Genomic DNA, 15,496 nt, shown 5'->3' with positions numbered 1-15,496 from the left:
TTTTATGCTGTCCAGATTGTATATATAAACTAATTTTTATAATACACATATCCATCCTCTTATCAGTTGTCTAGGATTTTCTATTCCCTAGCAGAAAAAAATAAAATAAAATAAAATAAAATAAAATAAAATAAATAAAATAAAATAAAATAAAATAAAATAAAATAAAATAAAATAAAATAAAATAAAATAAAATAAAATAAAATAAAATAAAATAAAATAAATAAAATAAAATAAAATAAAATAAAATAAAATAATTGTTCTGCAGGCCAGAACAGCTTTGCAAGTGTAAGAATCTCCTCGTCAAAACCATATGAAATCAAGAAAAACATGTAGATTGACAGGGATATTGTAAGATGTCTTTTTCCTTTCAGATCTTAAACAAAGCCTCAAAGTACTTCACTTCAAACTGAAATAAAATAATCATTTTTGTAAATACCTCACAGTAATTTTCAGTACTGCCATGGAACATTCTGGTTCTGTACAGAAGGCTAGGAAACAATGAAGACTTTGATTTAATTTTTTTTTTAGTATATAAATGCCAAAGTAAACTGGGTAAACAAGGGAAACAGAAGGAGCAGAAATGTCACTGCTGGAGGTATTATATTTTTGACTGAAATACAACCATGCAAGCACACAGTATGATTAGACAAGATTATTATTAAAAAAAAAAAAAAAAGAAAACAAAGAAAAAAGAAAATATGTATCGACTGCATTGCTTTCTATCATCTTTTATATAGATTCTTTTGCAAGATCATGCTGATCTAAGAACCAAGATATAAACAAAGCCAAAATATTAACAGAAATGGAAGAAAGCTCTCATTGATTTCCGCCATTTCCCAGTGGCTTCCTGAATTCTTACATGGTGGATCCAAAGCTGACTAATGTCTGAGAGCTAACAGAAATGCAGTACCTGTGGTTTAGCTGTGGGCACAAGGGGGACGGTGTCAAGTGAGATAAAAATAGCAGCCAAACCAGTTCCTTTTTATTTGCATGGCACTGGTGGGGTCCCAGTATCTATCTGCACTGTCATGTGGACTTTCTTGACCAAATGTTTTGTGGCGGTGGAAAGCAGCATGCACAACTGTGAGGTGTTTCTCTGTGGCCAGCTCTCTGCTCATCAGAGGGAACTCAGAAGGGAGAAGTCTGACCTTAGTGGTGCTTCAGGAGGCAATTCCCCTATGCACTGTTTATACAAGCACACCTCTTTATTGTGCAATTTCATTGCCTCCAAAAAGATAATGTGTTCCATATGGGTTAGTATCAACTGAACTTCAACTCACCTGCAACATGGGAAAGTAAAAATGTATTCTAACTGGACTTACAGTCTATTTTTCAATTATAAAAGTGGAGACAAAGTAGAACTGGAGGCTACATTTAATAGCAAGGATCCTTCTTAGCTGCTTCAGCATGACTCAAACAGAATTCTTCCAGCATGTTCTCAGCAAGCAAAGATGTGACTCTGTCAAATCATTCCCTCATGTGTGAGGTCTACAGTAATATTAAAGGATGAGGTGGTGACTTTGACTGTGATTTTGTGTCCAGCCTTGCTGGCTTACACGCTGAGGTGTATACAGGATGCTGATAGCCCAATAGCTGGTGATTTTCTAGTCTAATCACAACTAGCTGTCAATCAAAATCACAGACTGTCATCAGAAGGGTTGCTAATTGCAAATTGCACATCTTAACAGGTAGGCCAAGGGTTTGAACACATCACAAAAATTAAGTTATTTCCTGACTTCTAGAGTTGCTACCTTTATGTTGTGTGGGGTCAATGGAAGTAGGGGGTAAAATGCTAGAATTTGGCATTATGGCGCTTGGTGTGGGCTCTCTGCATATAGGAGTGGTCTAAAATCTGTTCAGAGCAGTAGGAGTCTCCATTTAAAACTAGTGTACACTAAAGTCAGTTATGGGGGAGGACTGAAGTAGATTAATCCTGAACTCTCACTAGCATCAAATATTTGTAGCAAGTCTGGTGTAGCATTTACTACCAAGATGCAGATCAGAGTGGGTACAGATATTACAATATTTTCCTCCTATGAAATTCCAAGATGACACTTTATAATTATAACCAAGTCAATAAATTCAGTTACTCTATTAATAATGCTGGAAAACTGCTGCAGCTCTTGCCATCACCATTGTATTAGCTAGTGGCATTATCTTGGAGGCTGGAGGCTGTGAGCTGTAGCATGATTAATGATCGTGTTTATTCCCACACAGAATTGCTGGGAGAGAGGGAATTGGCCTATACTGACAGCAGTAAAAGGGCAGTTCTACACCTGTCACCAAACCCCAAGATAAGCATGAGAGAGTGTAATGGCTTTAATTTAAAACAAACAAAAAACAAACAAACAAAAAACAACAACAACAATAAAAAAGCAGAGTAGAAAGTGAGGTTTAAGAAAAGAAGAGGAAGGAGGAAAATAAAAGGAAAAGGGGAAAAAAGGAAAGGCAAGAAGTGGAAAAAAATCATCTGCTAAATAAAGCAAGAGGTTGTGAAGTGGACTTTGTACCAACAACAATCACATGCTTCAGTTTCCGTAATGTCTGGGTAAGATCATGATTTTTCAGTAATGATGCTTCACCATGTTCTGCCTCTTGTACCTTTTAAAATGCATCTGACAGCATCTCAGGAGAAATGGTTTGCAAAAGTGAGAGTAATGAAATATTCGCCTGCTAAAGCTACAAAGGCAGTCTCCTGAGATGAGTAAATGGAAAATGATTCCTATAATAGTAAGGAGCTTGAAGAGTATTTGCTTCTTTAATGTTATTTTTTATTTTTTATTTTTTTTATTTTTGGGGGATTCAGCAACATCTGAACCGTTTCTGCCCTGAATAGACTATCCATGATGAAAGAATGTGAAATATGTAAGTTGACAGCAAAAACTAGCCTGCAGAGAGATGACAGATCATGGATGCATTTTAATGCTCTTGTCAGGTCTCTATTGCTCACCACAAGACAGCAAACAGCAGTCATACGAATCAAAGACTCCAAACAGTGAAGTGAAGATCTGTAATTTTGAACTGTATTTTGGTAAGGGAACCTCTTTCTTAAGTTTCCACTGATGGCTGTCTGTGGTTGTATGGACTTGTGGGAGCTGCACATTCAGAAGTTCCTGATACTTCCAGCACCCAACCTGTCATCAAGATTCACGCAAATTAGTAAATGTAACTTAAAAGCTGATATTGTATTGGATTTGAGCATCACACTTAGGAAGTTTAGGTATGCAGAACCAAGAGATGGCAATCAGGAAATTGTGCAGATCCAAACTGCCCCAACACAAGTCAGTCTCAGAGCTGAAAATGTAATGAATGATTAGCTGGATCAACATCAACTTACCCAAGTCTGAAAACCATTGCAAGTGCTATGTCTTGGAAAATGCACTTTTCCTGGTCCAGGACTTGGGCTGAAATATCTACACAGTATTCCACTACAAAATGGATTTATAGGGATGCACTGGCTTGAAGATCTCATAACTCCATCCCATCACACAGTGGAAACCTGTGAAACATCTGTGAAACATTTGATAATAATAAAAAAGAGCTTAAGGAAACTTAAGTATGTGTCCAAGACACAAGTTATTACACATATGAGCCATTTACCTTTGTAAGGTAAAACAGAACAGATAGCTTACATTTGTCAGTTGACAAAGCTGTATCCTGCTGTGCCTAGAACAGTGGCTAATTCTTATGATGAAATTAAAATATGTCCTGTCACTCTAGAAACAAAGTCCATTAAGGGTCAGCTTCGTGGTTCCGTTTGGCTGCTTGCTCTTCTATGGTGAATATTAGAATATTGCTTGACTCTACTGAACTGTACATTTCACTTTAAATGTCATCACTGCATTTTTGAGCTTTCAGCTATCTGGGTAAAATGGTCCCAGGCAGAAACACTGATTTTGAGAGCTGCCTTTAGCTGCATTGTTGCTCTTGTTCTGAACTTCCTCACTAAGCTGTCATCTCTGCATCACTCCTCACATTTCTCTCTGCTAAGGTTAACTGATAAGACCTTATATCCTAAATCAAACACCTATCAGGAGGCAAAGTAATGCCTAACCAGCACCTGTAAAGCTGTAACCCCAGCCATAGTTTAGGAATCTGAAGCCCCTCTGAAACAGTTTTTGAAATCTGATCATCTGTTGCCCACCAAGGTTTTCTACCTCTGCAACTGCAAGAAGTACTGAATTGGTTGTCCAAGTGCCATCTGCCAATGGTTTCTTCATATCACCAGCTGGTCCACTGTCAAGTCTTTCCACAAGGATCACCTGCTAATTCTTTCATGAGTAGTGGAAATTCTGTCATCCTGTCTTTATCTGACAAAGTTTGGTCTGTGATTGAATTGTCAGAACTCCTTGGTTTTCTACTCTTAAAAAAGGACAATATTTCACTGAGTTTGATGTCTTGTATTAGTTAATGCCACAGAACATTTTTGCTTGGCAGGAATGCCTGATAACGATAAATTAAATATCAAAACAGAGATTGTTCTGTTGATTTAATGCCAGTTGCCGCTGTATCTTTGCACAAGATCTCATTTTTCTTCTCCCATGCTGCTGATTGGAGTAATTCAGATTTACAGCAACAAAAGACTGACTCAATTGAGCCTGGTACTCACAGGAAGGGGATGGTCAGTCCTTTAGAGAAAGAATGCAAAATCAGAAGTTGAGAGGGAAGACTTCTTAATCTTTGATTAAGTAAAATACAAGTTAAATGGCTGAATAATATTCACTTCAGACTGTGTATGAGTTGGGAAAGGGTTAAGAGGAAGAAACTTTTCTTCATTGAGCTACATGTTTGATATATGATATATTTAGCTCCATATTCTGGCATGTGGCAACATAGATCAATGGGAAAATGGGGCCACCACCCAAGCTCCTTCTAATATGATGCAATCTCAATTACAGCTTCTGTTATCCTTGTCTGTACTTTTCCTCAAACTAGATTTGTAGCTTCTGATAAGAACAGTCAGTGCTTTGCACCTGTACTATAATTCTACTCTAATCTATGGTAGCAGCTATGAACTCCAAGGACAGACCTAAACTCGTGATAACCCATGGAAATGACAATATAATTAGGATTTCTACTTTATCAGGATTTGTTCTGGATCACGATCATGCTGTGTTATCAGATTCGTGCAACACGTGACCCACATATTTGCTGTTTTACAGGCTTGTTATTTATCAGGAGATAACTTCAGTCCCAAAGAGTATTTTTTTTTTCCCATGTTCTTGTGTAGTCAATGAGAAAAAAAAAAAAAAAAGCTTAGCTCTGTAAGTCAACATAGCTGCTTTACAGCTATGTTTCTCATCATTAACATTGCTTTATTCCAAATATAAATAATAGAAATATTGTCAACAACTGTTTAAAATATAGAAAAAAAAATAATTTAATGTCCTAGCTCTTCTCTATTGAAAAAAAAAATAAAAAAAAAATAGAAAAATAAAGAAGACATCCTTATAGTAGGCAGACTAGACTTATGGCAAACTGGATTAAATAAACACAGACAGTACTGTAACATTTTCTTTAATGTCTGTAATCACATTTTTGACTCAAACTTCTAACAACACTGAAAAGAAAAGAAAAAAAAAAAAGGAAACATCTCTATTTTCTTTTTTCAATATGATTTTCTAAATGCCTTTAAAGATGGATTAAAAGATGCTAAAGCCCTAGACAATCAAAATAATTTAGGAATGAGCCTTGGTAACACTGAAGAACTTGAAAACAATGCTGTTTGAGTGTTTTCTACATTTATTCATTTGGCTAAATATGGCCACTGCTGCAAGGTAGATTGTCTTATACAAATTCTGTATTACAAATTCTGTATTTTAAGGAAACAATATTGACAACCTTAGTTATTCAAAAATGTAAGCATGTCCACTGAAACAAAACAAAAAACCACTGTTTTAAAGTAATTGAGAAATAAATATATAAATGTATCTGTTGTTCTTTTTATTCATATGACTTTTTAGAGTGTTTTTTTGTTTGTTTGTTTGTTTGTTTTTTAATGTCCTTTCTTCACATTTCCCAATTATGCATTGATAGAGATGCAGTCTCTGTTATTTTAATGGAACCTCAGATTATTTTGCAGTCTCAAAGTTCTCAATTTTGGAGAAAATAAAAAAATAATGTAAAATTGTGAGGTTGATAAATTGATCATAGCAATCATAATTAAGTGACATTGAAAATACAGATAATTGCAGCAAAGATGAAAAACTGATTTAAAGAGACACTCAAAATACTTTATTCTGAAAAAAAAAAAAAAAAAAGACAATTGTATCAAAATGCATGCTTCTTCACAAAATAGTGGCTAGAAAAATGGTTGTCTTTTGGACAGAAAAAAAAACTGAAAGATGAGCTGGCAATCTGTCTACTTTGTCTTCAGATTTACTGAGGCTGTTAGTGCCAATTTCCACAGTAATAGTTTGAGTTACTGGTGGTAGCTGATACTTTTGTGTAGTTTTTTGATTCTTCTGGGTTCTCTGAAATATCCATTCCATATATTCTATTTTCTCCTCTCCAAGAGGTCAAGTGGAAATAGTGATTTGCAATTAAGGAAATATGAAATTAGACTACAAGCCAGTGAAAAGGCCCCAAAAATGAACTTGGCAAAGGTATTGGAGATAGCTGGTGCCTCATCCTGAACACAGTTGCACTTTTACAGCATGAGCTTGCTAGACAAAGGGACTTTGAGATATCCAGGCTGAGCAATCACTGCCATTTTTTTCAGGAGTTTTGCACCTTGTGTAAAAGAGAAATCATTGAAATGAGAAAATTCCTTTCACACGGACCAATAAGATAGGACTGGAAAAATATTCTGTAGAGAGTAATCTTATACAGGTTGACAAAGCTTGAGGAACAACTCTGTGGGTGTTTTTGTTCTTCTGGTTTCCGTTCCACTCTTTGTATGTCTGTGAATATTCCAGAAGACTGAGAGGATCACTCAGAGTAGGTTTAGATCAGGAAGTCAGTGCTGATTATCTGTTTCAAATACACCCTATAAAATCTGGTTGTTTATTATCCAGCAAAACAGAGGGCATAACAAAGCACCAAAGAATCAGGAACCAACAATAGATTTTCACTAAATTACGTTATACAGTTATTTGGTGAGACAATTTAAGCTGGTATTTCTAATCTCACGCAGATTGTAAAAACACTCACACAGAATTGTCATGATGTTTTGCAACTATGCAATATATGCATAGATACTACAGTTATTAACAATAAATGAATCAACAGTATTTATTTATTCAGACAAATAAATGCAGGACCTTGCTACCTGAATGTTAAATGTCTTTGTGCTTCTGAAGACAGAATATGTGAAAAACTTCAGGTTTGTATTCAGTGATTCAAGGGAAGACTTCCATCACCTGTTAATGCTTTACAAAGATGCTACCAAAGTACACCTCAGAACTGACTTTTTAGACTGACTTACACATAGTGAAAATATTTAATGCTGGGGTGTTTTTGACCTTTCTGACAAGCTAATAACAATAATTGATGCCCAGATACCACAGAATAATAGAATAATCCATCAAGGAATTCAGATCCAGTTTTTTAGCAGTGTATTCCTTAGAAATTAATTAAACCTGGAATCTTAAGACAGAATAAGTAGTTCTAGAAGATGTGCTTTAAAGTTTTTGAGATAAATATTCTGGTTTATCCTAGGGGGTGTCAGGAGAGGTTATCTTTTATCTTTTCCTGGTTTTTAAATCTCTTGCTCTGCTTCTCCATGTCACCACATTCTTTCATGGGAAGGCAGTCATTTACATTGCCTTTGTTATGCTCCCATTACTTCTAGTTCTGTTGTAAGACAGTATTTCTAATTAAAGCTTTTGCTTTATGCTACAGTCACCTATAGAAGACAAAAAGGGCTTTTTATTTTATTTATTTTTTTTTTTTCTCATTCCATATGTAATTTGACTTCTAGGTTTCTAAACTATGTCCCTTCATGCCTAATCTTTGAAGTATGAGACCGGCCTCATGGTTGAAGCTGGAGACAGAGGAAGCAATGTCCTTAAGAGATATGGAAGATTTTTTGAAGCATCTGGCTAGTTTGTTTCACTTGTAAGCTCCTGATCTGGTGGATTGGACGTTAGGAAATAATTTTTCCTTGGATTAAATTGGCTGGGTTCTTGGGGGTTTTATCTTCATTCTGCAGCCAGTGTACTATGACTGGATGGGAATTGGTGTCTTACCTTTCTTATTTCCTGGGCCTACAGAAGTCTTTGCTTTTGTTTGTGGCAGGCCCGTCAAATTCTGTGCTTTACATATAAGACTCACTTGTCTACTTTTTCTTCTCTCCACTCTCATGATGTTCTTTAGTATCAGAAATTCTCATGTTCACAGCATAGTGCAACAGCTTGTCTTTGTCTCTCTTACCCAATGAATCAGATTCTATTGATCAGTCTGCCAAGGAACTTCGTCTGAGGTATAAAGCCCTGAGTTACAAGGGAAAGTGTTGTGTTCAACTGGTGCTGAGGATGACTTGCTTCACTCCAGCTGCAGCCCTCCCTTGTGCTCCATGACACCAGAAGATCAAGGGATGCTCCTGTCATGGGACTTGACACAGAGAGACTGCACACGCACCTAGCAATTAAGGAGCTGAGAAGTCAACAACTAATTTATAACTGCTTCTGACTGGGAAGTCCCTATGGCACTGTGAAGGCAAGGGACAAGGGAAAAAGTAAAAAGAGATGCTGCTCTAACTGATGTTGTTATAGCTGATCAGACCTTTTGTTTTTTAAAGAACATTTTAAAGCTGCTATGAAAACCAAACAAATAAACAACTAGACAGACAACCAGAAAGACCTTTATGCTATTACATGCTTCCTGTGTGACCAGCAAGGTAAAATCCTCAGTTCCCCTTGCATTATCCACATTAGCTAACTGTTTCTCTTAGACAGGCTAAGAAGAGTATAAAAATACAACGATCTTGTTTTACTAAAGTTAATGACAAAACCTCTATTGACTTACACAGGTTAAGTTTCAAGCACTTTGTAAATAACTATACAACGGACCAGTGATAAGCAGATGGTCTCAATACAAAAAGCTATATTCCATTCTCTAGTGAGCCACACCAGTCCAGACCTTTACATGACCAATAACTTAGAATTACTGTATTACTAATTCCAAATGCTAGACCAGAAGTGCTGAGGTGTTCAAGGTCTACTCTTAAATGCTGGTTCATGGTTTCCCCTGATGTTAGGCATAAGAAGCATTCAAGCAATAGTTATTTAGTATTAAAAGCAAGGTCGTGTAGGAAGTCTGTGGAAATATATTTGAACTGTATTCATCACATTTCAAAAGAAGGCTTGGAAAGAAAACATAGAATTGCACCAAAAAACCCTTCTACTTACATCATTGGTGATTATTTTCATATTTTGTTTTAAAATTATCTCAGGAAAGTAATAAAAATATATAGATGTATTATCTGATGGCCTCAGATTTCAGTAGAAAAACAGAAGCTGCAGTAGGTGTGCACAAACACCCCAAATTCAGACTGATAACACTTAGTACTTTATTTAAATTTGCCTGTTGGTTCCTTTTCTCTTGCACATCTCATTTGTGCCCAGACTTATCTGTAAGGCTTGTGTTTTGGGGTTTTCTGGTGTGGTAGTTTGTGGCGGTGGTGTTTTTTTTTTGTTTGTTTGTTTGTTTTTGTCTCCCCTCCATTCTACCTGCCTTCCCTGAGACTATTCTTAGGAAAAATGCTCATGACAGCCTAAGAAAAATACCCCAGTGTCTTTTAGTAGGTGTCTTTTAATGATGCTATTTGCAATTTGGATTTTGGTCCCACCAGTCTGAGATGGTTCTGTGCTGCCTGGGAGCAATATATCAGGGGCAGATCTTGTACACTCTGGTGTGCAATGCTAGGTGAGTACTAGTGGACAAGCTTTGTGCTGTGTGTTTCTATTCTGTAAATAGAAATAAAGGCTTCACTCTCGAGGACTGCAAAGCAGATATTTTTGCCTTGCACAAGAAAAGTACTGTGATGGTAAAAGCTAAAGAAATGAATTGATAGCTTATCACAGAACAAAATATACCCTTGATTTATGATCTGAGCCAGCAAAGATGTTATGGCAGTATAATGAGAGGTGTAGGACAATGCAAGCACGTAGCAAGCAACTGTTTTCTTCTAGGCTTTAATCTACCTCCTATTTTATTTGTTCTATTTCTATTTAAAGAGTTTTTTTTTTTTTTTTTTTTTTTTTTTTTTTTATGGTCCATTTTTCCCTCCCCTTCCTTCTTTCAGCTCATCACTGTGATGAAAATTTAGTGCCCTTATCAGGCAAGGTTTCGAGCAATGCTTCAGTTTTACAGCTTCAGTCTTTTCATGAGCAAACATTCATAGCAACCTTTAGCCTCTCTCCTTCCCTGAGTTTTGCTCTTGTTAGTTTTTCACAAACAGAAGTGACACCTAGGACACTGGAGGGATGGGCAAGAAGTAAAGGAAGAGAAGGAGACGGAGAAGTGCCTGAGAAGGATAGTACAGCCTGTCCTTGAATCTACAGTGTGGAAATCTTTTTTTGTCATAGCCAGAAACAACATCGATGTAGAGTATCTGAAAGAAAGAGGGTTGGAAGAGAAAAAGAAGAGAGAGAACACTCACAATGGGTCTAAACTGAGCAATAATGAAGCAACTGATTTGGGGTCTGGCCCTTTGGCCTTTATTTCTCCCACTTCACCTGCTGAAGCAAGTTGGTTCAAATAAGTGTGAAAACAAGAATTATGTGATCAATGTGATGCTCATGGCTGACTTGGACTTCCCATCATCTGTTGAAAATTTGACATCAGCTGTGAAGGAAGCTTTGACAACAGTACAAGAAGAATTGGCAGGTAAGGCAATGGGTATGGGTAATCCCTTTCCCACTATGATTTCTTCTTAGACTTTTTGCCATAGCTTTCTATGCAAACTGCTTCTCAGACAGGCTCCTTGGTTCTTCATTCACTGTATGTAGATCTTACAGAAATAATGACCTCCATCTGTAAAAAAAAAGAAGCTCTCTACAGATAGGCAGAACTATATTTGTTGTTATGGTAGCTGGGCAGACTTTTTCTGCATGTTTTTTGGTTGGGACTGGGAACACGGGAATTGCTGACATGGATTAGGTAAAACCAGAAATCCATCCAGTGCAATAACTTAGATGTCCTTGCTTTAACACCTAACACTTATTCATCCTATTTCATAATTGCTTGATTATGACATGAAAAATTAGATCCTTTTCTCTCTTGGCCAGATTAGCATGTAGACTCAGAGAAGAATTTAATCCCTTGACCCCATATGTTGATCACATTATGTCTAAAATTGTGAAGAGTCTGCCACCCATATGTTTTTCCCTCATTTAGAGTCACTGCAGATGATCTTTTATTCATTTGATACCTTACCTCTCCTTTCAGTATCACTAACCCACTGTCAATCTCTAGAATATCTTGGGACAAAGAGGTTCCACAGAAATGATCCCCTTTCTGTCCCCTAGCTGCAGAAGTTGTGTCCGGTTTTATTGGAAAGTGATATCTCTAATAATGGCCAAGACTAAAAACAGTATGTACTGAAAATACTAACAACCAGCAGTCAGTGCTGGAGCAAACTCTTTATCTTATCCTAAGTAATGGGAGTCAGGTAGGTGGGCTTTCTGGGAGCTTTTTGGAATAGAAGTCATCTTAGCATGAGACTACACAGACATGTCACAAGACGGATACCATTTTTAGGGGTTATCTCCAGCTCTTGAGGCTTTTCACTTTTACATTGCATTTCAGGAGAAAATGTTACTGTCAGTGCCACCTTCCACCGCTTTAAATCATCACTATATGTCTCACAAGGCTGTCGCACCAGCACCTGTGAAGGTGTGGAACTCATCAAGCAAATCTATGTGAGTACCAGGCTTCTCTAGGTTGATTTCCTAAGAAGATAAGACTTTATCTTTCTGCGTTGATGTGTGTCTGCATGTATGCATAAGTATGTGTGCATCTGTGCTTTTATGTATGTCTTTCCATATTAACTTTTGAACCTGTTGTTCAATTTCAAACAAACTTAACAGGCAAAGTTTTCAAAGAAGATATTCCTGTAGATTTTGTGAAGACAAGCAATCAAATACAGAGAGAGACCCTATTAATGCCTCCCAGAGGCTGTTAGTAGAGATCTGGTGGCAGTGCCAGATAGAGCAGCCACCTGCTTCAAGCTACTTTTTCCATCCTTAAGTTTTCACCTCCATTGTATCTGCACAGCATTTTGTGGAGCCATTTAACCAAAGTAATCGATTAAAAAACAAACAAACAACAATAGGAACAACAAAAACCACAATCCAAACACTCAAACTGCCCAAGTGGAACACTTGGTGCCCATTTCCAACTGGATCAGTTCCCTGATGTGGTTCTCCATCAGGTTACACAAATATTTGTTCCAGCATGAAGGAGAGAGCTGTGTGACAGCTGGAGCACGCAGGCAGAGGGACTATTAGACTGGCACCAATACCAACAAAACACATGTAACTATGTCCAGAGGGCAAAGATGAACTGCATGCTTGCTTCTCGCTAGAAACCAGAGATATTGGTTGGGAGAAAATGTATGAATACCCTAACGGTGGGAAAAGCTTCAGTTAGAACTGGTGCCTTACATGATAGTCAAGAAACTGTGTTTCAGTGGATTTTCTCATGTCAAATAACTCTCAGTTATATATAAAAGTCACTTTTCAGTGAGGCTTTATCAATCCAACTTGAATTCTCACATCTAACAATATATAATCAAATGCTGTAGTCTTTGCTAAGACAAAGTCCCTCACGACACACAAAACTACTGGTTATTCAAATATATATATATATATATATATATATATATATATATATATAATACAAACTTCATATGTACATAAAACTAGTCTTCTTTTCTGACACACAGTATCATGTAATTCCAATCCCTCTGTCTGCTGCAAGTGTGAGCACTGCTTTGGCTTCTAATTTCTTATACACATTTGCAACAATTATGACATTTTAATCCTAACTTGCTCTCTCTCTCTCTCTCTCTCAATGAAGGTCACACTCTCAAAGGCACTATTCTGTCCCCTGCCTTTTCTTGGCTCTCTGTGAATCCTCCTTCCTTCACTCTAGGTTTGTTCTCTTAACCTTCCTATGTCTTCTTTTCTACTCTCTCCTTGCTTTTGCAGGGTAAATTCTGGGAATCCTTATTAAATCTTAAAGTTCTCTTTAATCTTCTATCCACTTCTCTGCCAGTCCCCTACACTGTCCCCACTACTGACCCTTTCTGATCTCTTGCAGGATGATGGCACTCTTGGCTGTGCTGTCATAGGACCTGCTTGCACTTATGCCACCTACCAAATGGTCTCGTAAGTACCATCCCCTCTCTCCAGTACTATGATGTGAAAGCTATCAACTGTTGAACAAATTCATCTTGTGCACAAGACAGCAGAGACGTTGGGGTTTAGGATATGTGAGACACTTTGATGCATACAGTCAAGGCAGCAAGACTGTTATGCACAGCCACTGTGTTTGGCAGGGAGAAGAAAATCCCTTCCCAGAGCCTGTTGATGCAATCTCATTTCTAGAAGGTAAATGTTCCTAATTGCTGACAGTTGGTTCATTATTAAAGGGTTCAAAGGATATAACTTGTCAACAACTGCAGCATGAAAGGGAGATGTTAGCTTGAGGCACATAGACATTATGGCAACAGGAGTCTGGGTGGGTTTTCAGTTGCAGAGAGGGGCTTGAGTTTCATGTGTCAAAAGAAGGTCCAAAAACCCCAACTATCTTCTGTGAACAATATTTAGATAGGGAGCAGCCAGTTTCATCCTAACTCTTGTCTAAGAAAACATTCCTGAAGTCTCTCTGCTAGTGTATTATACATGGATCTGTGTAATTCTGTATAACACAACACAACACAACACAACATAACATAATTATATATGTGTATTATATATTAAATACGTATTATATACTGCATATATTGTATTACATTGTATTATATATTAATATAATGTTATATTATACGTTAATATGTTAATTCTCACATATTAGTAAAAGCACGAGCTGAATTTGTGTAGCCATAGCATAATATGTTTAAAAAAACAAACAAACAGAAAAAAAAATGTCAGACAGAACACTGGAACAGGTTACCCAGTGGGGTTGTGGAGTCTCCTTCTCTGGAAACATTCAAAACCCGCCTGGAGGCGTTCCTGTGTAACCTGACCTAGGTGTTCCTGCTCCAGCAGGGGGATTGGACTTGATGATCTTTCAAGGTCCCTTCCAGTCCCAAACATTCTGTGACTCTGTGTAACATCAGTCACAATGTACCAATCAATATCATTGCCCATGTGAACCACTCTCCCCTCTTTAATCTTTGGTAGCCTTTTGATTTCACTGAGAAATACTCACAAGATTGGGATGCTTTTACCTCAAGCTTTATCAGCTTTTAACTTTATACTTTTCCTTGAGCGGGATAACCAGAAGTTAGATCAATAATTCCAGTGAAAGAATGTTATTGATTTATAGAAGAATCAAAATAATAAAGTCTTTCTTATGTACAAGACCATGATAAAATATTATGCAACATGCCCCATTTTATTCATTGTGCCTCCTAACTTTAAGTGTTTTATATTTTATTTATTTATTTTAATCTACTGGATATAGAGCTGCCCAGAATAATGCCAAAGTCTTTTTCTTGGACTCTGGCACAGTTAAACAGGTATACAGTAAAAAGTATGAGTAGTGGAAATTTATGCAAGGTAGTGAAGTGCACTAACAATAAGGCAGCCAGCTTTGCCCACTGTGCAATGGATTTGCAAATCAGAACAAATGCTTTACTTTACAGCACTTAAAGTCAGCCAGAAAAATGCCCATTTCATTAGTGAAATCTCCCTGACATTACTTATTGTATCATTTATGTCTGCATTATTGTCTATCATTTCTGTTGCAACAACTATAAACCCTGTAATTAAGTAAGCGGCCCTTACCTGGAAAATAAAGTTTTGTCATAATAATGCCAACAATGATGATGCTTTTCACAGGCAATATTGCCTGTCATAAAAAACACTTCACATAAAGAAACGAGAATATTTTGAGTCTCGTCTGATAAGATTGCAACATCTAGGAAGATATTTCTATCCAAATGTTTGTCTGCCTGGACAAAATATACCGGTGTTTTACATATTCACTGCTAGCTGAGGGTTGCCTTATTTGGTCTCCCCGAGTGCTGCTGCTCCTAACTCCAACTCCTAAAATAAAGTGAAAATAAAATACTTTTAATTTGATTTGTAAGAGTAAAGTTATTTTTATTGCAGAAAAGCCCTCACCCTCCAGCATTACAGCAATAAGGAGATAAAATCCATGCCATAATAAAAATTATATTGGTGGGCAGAAAGCTACCTGGCACTGATCACAGATCAGAGAATAAACAAAATGGCCTTGTTCATCCAAAACTGACTTCACAACATTACCAAGACTTTTGGGCTTCTTTATATGTCCTGAGCATGCAGCTCAGATTTGTAAA

At 37.0% G+C, this 15,496-nt stretch overlaps 1 protein-coding gene across 2 annotated transcripts in view; it reads left to right on the top strand.

The window, feature by feature from the left end:
- Nucleotides 1-10,315: 10,315 nt before the first annotated feature.
- Nucleotides 10,316-15,496, top strand: part of GUCY2C (guanylate cyclase 2C) — a 44,566-nt gene continuing 39,385 nt past the window's right edge. Inside the window, exons 1-3 of one of the 2 annotated variants that reach the window (XM_068668994.1) lie at nucleotides 10,316-10,833; nucleotides 11,755-11,867; nucleotides 13,270-13,337. In XM_068668994.1, the coding sequence (XP_068525095.1) occupies nucleotides 10,629-10,833; nucleotides 11,755-11,867; nucleotides 13,270-13,337 (386 nt within the window). In that variant the 5' untranslated portion in view covers nucleotides 10,316-10,628. Of the gene's footprint in view, nucleotides 10,834-11,754; nucleotides 11,868-13,269; nucleotides 13,338-15,496 lie in introns of those variants that run through there. The other variant, XM_068668995.1, reaches the window with a different exon arrangement.

This window comes from Anas acuta, chromosome 1, assembly GCF_963932015.1.
Source record: "Anas acuta chromosome 1, bAnaAcu1.1, whole genome shotgun sequence".
Classification (NCBI taxonomy): Eukaryota; Metazoa; Chordata; class Aves; order Anseriformes; family Anatidae; genus Anas; species Anas acuta.
This window is presented reverse-complemented; position numbering and strand designations above follow the sequence as displayed.